The 9,391-nt window shown below is 37.3% G+C and overlaps 1 protein-coding gene and 1 non-coding gene across 4 annotated transcripts in view; both read left to right on the top strand.

Moving 5' to 3' along the window:
• Nucleotides 1-277: 277 nt before the first annotated feature.
• Nucleotides 278-9,391, top strand: part of WASHC3 (WASH complex subunit 3) — a 56,271-nt gene continuing 47,157 nt past the window's right edge. For all 3 annotated transcript variants that reach the window (XM_004700354.3, XM_045291431.1, XM_045291433.1), the window contains exons 1-3: nt 278-376; nt 927-1,025; nt 6,553-6,618. In XM_004700354.3, the coding sequence (XP_004700411.1) occupies nt 326-376; nt 927-1,025; nt 6,553-6,618 (216 nt within the window). In that variant the 5' untranslated portion in view covers nt 278-325. The remainder of the gene's footprint in view (nt 377-926; nt 1,026-6,552; nt 6,619-9,391) is intronic.
• On the top strand, nt 5,051-5,215 carry LOC115870701. Its single transcript, XR_004046853.1, has one exon. It is a non-coding gene; the product is annotated as a U1 spliceosomal RNA (small nuclear RNA).

The raw sequence follows: 9,391 nt of genomic DNA on the forward strand, positions 1-9,391 counted from the left end.
AGACACGGCTAATCTCAGGGACGCAATTCTTTATTTTATTGCCATCATTAAAAAACTTTTACCACCAAAAACGCCACTCTTTCCCTCCTCCACCCAGGTTTCCCAGTCTGACGCCACAATCTGAGCCTAGAACTACTAATCCCAGAATGCCTCGCGCAGGGGCGGGCTCTCGAGGAGTCGCCGAACGATTGGCTAGCGTTTTCTTCCGGTGGGAAGAGCCCCGGAAGCGGGGCTTGGGGTGGTGTTTGCACGCTATTCCCGGCTGGGGCGGGGCCTACCTGGGAGGAGTCTGTGCGGGTGCGCTGGGCCCCCGCCCGGAGCGGAGATGGATGAGGACGGGCTTCCTCTCATGGGCTCGGGCATAGACCTGACCAAGGTTTGTAAAAGACAGAGTGGAACTTTCGGAGAGCGGGGAGGAGGACGAGGAAGGGACTCCTGGTTCCCGGAAAGACCCCACCTCTCCAGGCCCCGCCCTCTCTCCCAGGGCCCCTCTCCAGCAGGTTCAGGGAGGGAGGACCCCGCCTTTCACTTTGCAAAGAGGCCCCTCAAGACCAATTTAAGGGATGTTTGCCTCTCCCTACTTTGGCTTCCCGGGTCACGGGTCACGTGTTGCCCGGAGGTGGTCAGCTGGCGACTTGGTCCACTTGCGATCTTTTAACCGAAGCTTTGATTCGGTCAACAGCTATCTTTGTGTTTCTGTGTGTTGTTACTGCTTTCTAAAATTCTCATTTGTGAATTCAGAGTCATTTCCCAAACTTTTCTGTAGCTTCTGTCGTCTTCGGACACCCCACGTCACATTTCAGGGAAACACATGAATGATGTCACACAGCAAGACGCCCAGTTATTATATATCCATACCATTCTATCAAAGGGTTAGCATGATGTACTTTCCTCATACGAATCGTGTTTGTTTTTACATAATACAGGTGCCAGCTATTCAACAGAAAAGAACAGTGGCCTTTCTAAACCAATTTGTGGTGCACACCGTACAGTTCCTTAACCACTTTTCGACGGTTTGTGAGGAGGTAGGTCCCGTGCTGTTGGCTTAAAGAGCAGCCTGAACATGACTTTGTGATTTTGGTTTTGTTCTGAGGATGGTGTAATGGAGTTCAAGAAGAATCAAAGGGTCATTGCTCAAGTACTGTGGCCTCTTGTCACCCCGTTGAGTGAATTTTCCTAAATCCTTATTAATGTTGTTGAGGTCAGCCCAGCACTCCTCTTCTTGGAATTCGTTGTGTGAAAGGCATTTGCGAGATAGTTCAATCATGTTTATTGTGATTGAAGAGAATGAATAAAATAAACTCTTTAAGATTTTACCCTCGAAAACACTTTCGATTTTGAAATGGCTTACTTGTTCTCTTACCATAAAGACTGACATCTTAAAGTGTGTGTGTATAGTTTTCAGTTTCTTGATCCGAAAGATGCCTAGAAGCCTAACTGATATCAAACATGGACATAAAGATATTTTGGGCAAACAACGCAGTAAGTGAGGATTAAGTACCAGATTAAGCAATAAGTGCCAAATTCAGAGATCCTTCCTTTTAAGGGGGGGGAAAAAAAATCGAAAGAGAGAGAAGGAAGAGGGGGGCAAATCGGGATCATGGGTTGCAATTGAGTTGGAAAAAGAAAAGGGGTAAAATTTTGGGACTTAGATAATTAAATGAGATGAAAAAAGAAACTTGTTTCATATAACAAGGTATAGCCTTAGCAAAGAGTGCCGGTTAGATATGTTATTATTAATGAAGTTTCCATAGAGATAGGAATACATTTCAGTGGCTAAGATCCCTGTTATGGTGTCTACTTATCAAAATTACTTTGCTTGCTTATCAAGACAAAGTAAAATATGGTTTGATAATTGATAGAATAAGGGGTTTAATTCAATGTCTTTTATCTGACACCAGACCCAGAGACTGGGTGCTCCCTTCCTTGAGCTTTATCTATTATTGTACCTTTTGTAATGGGAGAGATAACTGACAAAATAGAAGGCACTAAGTCAAGGGTTACTTTTTTTACCCCAGAGTCGGGTGAAGTGTCTGGGGAAGAAATAACACCAGCATTATTCACAAGAGAGAAGCAAATTCTCCAGCCTGATATGCTTCATCATTATATTAAAAAATACCCAGTAAAACAGGATTCAGACGTACCCACGAAAGCTTGTCTGAAGCCGAGATAACCAATACTGGGCTGCTAATCACAAGGTCAGCAGTTTGAAACCAGCAGCAGCTTCACAGAAGACAGCATTACTCCAGTAAAGAATTACAGTATTGGAAATACACCAGGACAATTCTACCCTGCCCTTACAGGATTGCTATGAGTCAGAATCAACTCAAATGGACTCAAAATACTCAAGTTTTTTGTAGTGCTGAACAATTTTCAAAGCCTAGAAAGTGGTTTCCTTATTTAGTGATTGCGTTTAAGCCTCCTGCTTCATGAGTTTTCTTCATCTGCTCTTTCAACACTCCATCCCCAACTGTTTTGCCTGTGTCACTAGTTTGTTGACCAAAAATCCATCAAGTGTAAAGATAGTTTATTTGCACAAACGTTTTGAGGCTCCCTTATACAGCTTAGTGGTATATAGCAAGAGACCTGACATTTTAAAAGACTGTGTCTCTGTTAGGAAATAAATCTGCAAGCTGGATAGTTTACAACCTTGAAAACCACACTTTATTTTTCTTTCCATGTTCAACTTGGAACTCCATATTTCTGCTTTTTGTCTTTTTTCACTGTAATAAAATGTTCTGCCTTCGAAACAGATAAAGTGACAAATCAAGTAGTTCTCATTTTCTCTGAACATTTTCAGGCACCTTATAATTCTGCCTCTTAGCCCAAACCAAGGCCTTTCGGATTCATAGGGATGGTGATGGGAAGACGACTACCTTCCCATTCCCGTTCCCGAGAAGTTTCAGAGGTGCAAGCACTTCCCCTCATTGACCGTGTTCCTTGTACTGTATCCAGAGTCAAGCACACTTTACAACAATGGTTCTTAACGGGACATTTGGCCATGTCTGTAGCCATTTTGGTTGTCACACCCAAAGGGTGCTACTAGCATTTAGTGGGGAGAGGCCAGACATCCTGCTAAACGTCCTCCTGTATACAGGGCAGCCCCACACAACAAATAACGTTAATGAACTCAAGATTGAGAAACCCTATGTTCGAAAGCTCTAGCAGGTGCAGAAGGAAAAGGCAGAAGGCATAAACATCTTAGAAGTGAACCTCAGCCCATAAATGAAGCCAGGTTCATCTGTTACTTGACACCCTCTAAGAAGAATATGTCTATGTATGTTACAAAATTAATCATGTGATAACAGGCTCAAAAGCATTCATTATGCTGAATTACCTTTGACGTACAGAGGTCCTTAATCGTGCTGTGGACTCTGGCGGTCTAGAGAAACCAAGTTGTTTTTAAATGCATAAAGTGTGGAGAATTGTAAAAGAACCAATATAAAAGTACTTGTAAACATTCAAAACAGTAATAAGTTCTTTATTAAAACATTAATTGTATAATTGTAATTTTTAAAAATGTTATTTCTATTGACAAGCTCATAGTTCCGAATACTACAGCAATCCTGTTGATTAAAGTTTTAAAAAAGACCTAAATTTTAATTTCCAAAAACAAAAAGCCTGTCATCAAGTAGATTCTGATTTATAGTGGCATAATAGAGTGTCCAAAACTATAAATCTTTACAGGAACAGATAACCTCATTTTTCTCCCATGGAGCAGCTGGTGGGTCTGAACTATTGACCCTGAAGTTAGCACTCCCCTTCTTAACTGATGTGTAATTTTTTTCCCATCGAAGTTCATGGACCCCAAGTGATTTTCTCATATCAACAAAAGTCATTCATCTTGCTGCAAAAATCTATATAATGATAAATTGTTTTTGTTATTTTATTGTCCATGAAGGTATTTTCCGTGTTTTCTAGAGCTGGGCTAATGTTTTCTAAGGTTACATGTCACTTTTGAGAATCATTGCTTAACCTACTTACCTTGTATAAATTTGACTTTAGATTTGTAAATTTACAAGTAGACTATTTGGAAAATTTTTGAAACTTAATGGCCATAGTATAAAATTCAGTTGTTCCTGAAGTCTAGTGTATGTTTGTGAAGTTGGCTGTAAAATATAGTAGTGGAATGAAGAAGAACCTCCCCCCTCCACTTAAAATGCCAATCCATACAATTATTTTAAATTTAAGAAAAATCTCCATCAAGGATAGTCAGATTATACCGTTTTAGTCAGCATCTTTCATTTCTCATTTAGTTAAAACATTCATATAATCTTGTATAATAAAGTCATAGAGGTTTTCATTATGGTCGATGGAAATGTGTAAGATGAGTACCAAAGCAGAAAATTATTATACCACACTAATCTGTATCTAAAAAAATTAGAAAATCACGTCTCTTTACATTTTCTTTGTTTCCAAAATAAACATTTTCATCTTTAGAACATTATTGACTAAGACCTGTGTTTCTGTCTTATTCCATGTGAACCATTAAGTGTTCGTTGGAATGAAGAACCAGTTAGTTTTAGGATATAACCCTGGAATTTTTCCTACCAATTTTTAAATAATTTTAGGTAGGTGGCACAGGTGCCAGGAGATTAAGCTTGAGCAGAAACATTTGAACTCTGCCGTGCAGCACAGTAGCATCTTTGTCTTTAGGAGAAACCAATCAGTCATTTATTGGCTTTGAGTCACAAAGTTCTGCCCAGGTAATCCCCAAGAATTTTCCTTTATACATAAATAATGTAAAATTGTTTCAAAAGTAGAATCTGATGAAGAGTATTGATTCTAGAGTTGGGAGTGTTTAAATTCAGATCACTTGATTTATATAGTTTTCTCATCTTTAAAATCGACATAACCTATTGTATGGGCTTGGTGTGAAAATTAAAGTGATATGTTGCATACATGGGGTAGTATGTTCAGATGTTTCTGTGATGATTATTGCTTAAAAGTATATGTTTACATAGGCATGCTATGTCTATGTTATTCACCTATTTTAAATGTTCTTAGTTTTCCAAACTAAGAAATATTTTAAAAAGTAAGAATACAATTTATACTTACCTGGCAAGGGGAGATACCATGATCACGAAGGTGGTTTTCCCAGGGCGAGGCTCACCCATTGCACTCCGGATGTGCTGACCCCTGTGATTTCCCCAAATGTGGGAAACTCAACTGCATAATTTGTGGTAGTGGGGGACTGCGTTCATGCTATCCCCTAAAAAAAAAAAAGAATACGATTTAATAACGTGAGTATGTGCATTTTAAATTGTCATTCCCTTTATAGATTGTTACTATAGGATTTCTTCAATTACTAAACTTCTCTAATGAATTAAAAGACTGATTAAATTTGCCAAAATGTAATTCCCGTGGTTTTCAGTAATATGCCTACAATTTCTAAAGGATTCATCTGTATTTTATAAACCTGTTTTTATGCTTACATAAACCTTCTGTGTACAAATCATGGATGTCACGCTTAAATTTAGCTTGATGGTTCACTTTGCTTGCCTTTAAAACTACATTCTAATGTTTTATTTCTAAATTATATCTGTGTAGATATCAAGATGCTCATTTAAAACTAAGTGGCCTGTGAAGGATCACTAACTACTCTGGGTTTTTTCAGTTCCCTTACCCCCACCCCTCCACCCCACCCCACCGCACTAGTGTTGGCCAAATGACCATTTCTCGGGTGTTACAGTTCTGTTTATGAGTTAGTCAGGATCTTGATAGTGTCCCAGAAAGCAGCCAGAATGCTGCACATCTGCCAACTCATAAACTGGCCAAGTTCTTCTTGGACTGTGTGACCGAATGTAATAATGTGTAGGATTAGTGGTGTAAACTAAAGATTCTTGTGGCTATCTTATCATTTTGTTTGCATGTATACGTATATCTGCATCTATCTATAAGACTAAAAATTACTGAATTGGACAGTGTAACTAGAGCACTCACTGGAAGCTTTTCCTTCTGGTTGATCTTGGGTTTTGATGGAGAATGCTGCTCTGTGCTTTTCAGTACTCTTTCTCATTTTTTGCCTCTTGTTTTCATTCCTTCCAACATGAGCTGCTTATCTTCCAATTTCATCCTTTTTGCTTTTCAAACTTAAGAAAAGTTTGATTTGGGGCCCAGTTTTATCTGCTTATGTGTTTAAGTAATTTATAAAAGCAGATCGTGGCCTGAGTTGCCTTTGGCTAATTTTTATTCTTTCTCTTGCTGTTCTTGAAGAATTCCTTCCGTCATTCATCAGCAAATAATTATTAAGCTTCTGTTAACTGTCAGGTAGAGCATTGACCAAAAGACTCTGTCCTTGTGGACTTTATGTTCCACTCCCAGTGATTGTTTATTGCTCTGATAATGAGTTTGATGTAGTTTTTTTTTTAATCTATGAATTCAATTTAACAAAATAACTGTGAAGCGCTCCTACTTAAGTACATTAAGAATAGTATACTAGAAAATGACAGATACATAACCCACGGTTTTTATTGCCTTTACATCTTTCCTTTGTTATTGTTAAATTTAACAAAGGCTTTATACTTAATGTGTCTACTCTTTCCTTTTCAGAAACTGTCAAACCTTTCTCTACGTATTCAACAAATTGAAACAACTCTCAATATTTTAGATGCAAAGGTTTGTATTCCTGATTAATTTAAAGTATAAACTTGATTGTGCATATACTACCCTACTTAAGTCTAATTGTATCTGAGAATGAATTCACTGTGTCTTCTACAACTATGATGTGACACTGTGCTGTTTTTTTCAGTTCACTAGAATTTCAGAAGAAATGGTATTCACTTAGAAACCATGAAGTGCACTGTGCAGATGTGGACGCAGATATATTGCAACACTAGTCACATTGCAGTCCTAGGCACAAAAGGTTGTGATGACCTAAATGCCCATCAGTAGATGGATATATAACAAAAAGTATGTACATACCATGTTTCCCCAAAAATAAGACCTACTTACAGTTTTGCCTCTCGCTGAAATATAAGGCATCCCCCCAAAATAAGACCTCCCTGAATATAAGGCCTCCCCGATAATAAGGCCCCCCAAAGCTACCGTAACTGGACTCTGGACCATAGCGGTGGGCGCTGCCACGCAGCTCACAGTTGGCCACAGCACAGCCAGAGCAACAGGAAGTGTGAGGTCTCTTAATCAGAGAGCCCGAGCTGCCACCAGGACAAGCTGCCGCCTGCTGCTTGCTCTGCCTTGACGGAGTCTCGCTGACTCACAATTAGACAGTGAGTCGTGCGGGGCAGGAGTAACAAATTCTTGATACTGTAGGATTCAGTTTGTCTGGTTATGCTGGTTTGTGATGACAACTACTACTGTACCATATACAGGTAATAAATTTCCTTATTTTTTGTTTAACAATAAATGTGTGCCATATTCTTCTTCATGGGAAAATAAGACATCCCCTGAAAATAAGACCTAGCACATCTTTGGGAGCAAAAAATAATAGTGTCTTATTTTCGGGGAAACAGGGTACAAGGGAGTATTACTCTGTCATACAGAGAAAGGAAGTCTTGATACATGCTATGATATGGATGAACCTTGAAAAAAGCATGCTGAATGAGATAAATCACAAAAGGAAAATATTATATAATCACATTTATATGAAATGTAGTTAAATAAAAACAGATAAATGTCTATGACTGGCTACCAAAGCTAGAAGGGAAGGAAAAGAAGGAATAGTTGCTTGTGGAGCCAGAGCCTCTCTCAAGAATAATGGGAAAATTTGAAAGTAGATAATGGTTATGGTTGTACAACATGATAAAAAAGTTATTATGTTGAAATGGCAATTTTTGTTTTATGTATATATATATATATATTCAGCACATATATATATATATTCATTACAATAAAATAGTAAATTTTTTTGCGGATAAGAATTTTGGTTTCTTTCACTATGTTAGTCAAGGTATATAATGTGAGTGCTGTTTTAACAAAATGAGCTATTGTATAGTTTTAATATATATACTGTGATAACATAATAAAACAAAGTTTGTGAAGTTTAGATCTCTCCACATAAAAATATTTGGAGACAATACATACTATTTTTCAGTTTTTTTATATATTAAATATTAGCAAAAATGCTAATGTTGGAGTCTGTAAGAGATAAACAGTAAAAAGAGCAGGGTGTTTTGATTTGAACGCTAAAAAGTTTTGATAAATAAGTGATATTTAGATTTAACTTTCTGTGATTTTTTTAAATGTAGGGACATATTTTAATGACTTGACCTTTTACACACACACACAGACACACACACAAAAATCTGAGAAAAGTATGTATTGGCTATGGGAAATAGAAATAATGCCAGTACCTTTAGAATAAAGACCAAATGTGTGGTTTGTACATCTTTTTGTGGACTTGAGCAACTATATTTCTCAGAATATTTCTCTAGCTGAGAAAATTATGATACTTAGTCTTGGACATTTTTTCTACCAGGTATACCCACTTGAAGCTAATTGAACCATAGCCACTGTGCTAAGTACAGACATCAAACAGTTCTCAGTGAATGTTGCTGCTTGAGAGCTTTATTACCGTTGGTTGTGTTTTATTTTGCTTTCATTGTCTTTTATTCTTATGTTTGTATCTTAATGTTTGAGGAATTCTTACCAAGAGTCTTAAGGTCAAAAAAAAAAAAAAGTCTTAAGGTCACAAGTCAAGTAACCACATAGACAAGGTTAACCTCAGTTATTTCCATGCCCACAAAGTTAATCACTAGTTATCCAAGCACTATCTGAAAAATGTGTGTTGTGGGTATCAGATGAAATCTGAAATGATGTTTGCAAGGCAAATTTAAGTTGAAATGCTTAACTAACTGGCAGTATTCTTGTCTTTTACATATGAAAAACAGCCCATTTTAGTAATATTCAGTGAAAATTTTAACATTTTTTAACTGAAAAGAATGGGCAGTGTCATATATGAATATAAAAAGGAAGAGTTCCGTCGTTTGTCAGATAATTCAGACTTAAAGATTGATGCTGTTACTAAGCACTTTTAATAAAAAATATTTGACAGCAATTAAACGAAGCTAATTTTTCTTATCTCCGTTTTAGAGAGGCAATCATGAAGGCAGAGGGAGTTTTATACATGGTCACACAACTTGTGGTGGAAGAGCTGGGACTTAAATCTGAACAGTCTTGACTCCAAAGCCCATGTTCTCAATCGTAACATTGTGACTCTATTTGAAAAGTCATTTCTGGAAAAAGTCAAATTATATTTTTGATAAATTCCTTAAAAGTATTTGTGAACATCTTTCACTTTTGAGTAGCCTACACCAGGAAGAATATTCCATAAAACAGTCAAGATTTTATAGACCTATTTTCTTAAACTTAATATAAAAAAGAAATTCACAAATAACATCATGCTCAATGGAGAAAGAAGGGAAACTTTTTT

This window comes from Echinops telfairi, unplaced genomic scaffold, assembly GCF_000313985.2.
Source record: "Echinops telfairi isolate 266 unplaced genomic scaffold, ASM31398v2 ScPeMD7_2;HRSCAF=8, whole genome shotgun sequence".
Taxonomy (NCBI): Eukaryota; Metazoa; Chordata; class Mammalia; order Afrosoricida; family Tenrecidae; genus Echinops; species Echinops telfairi.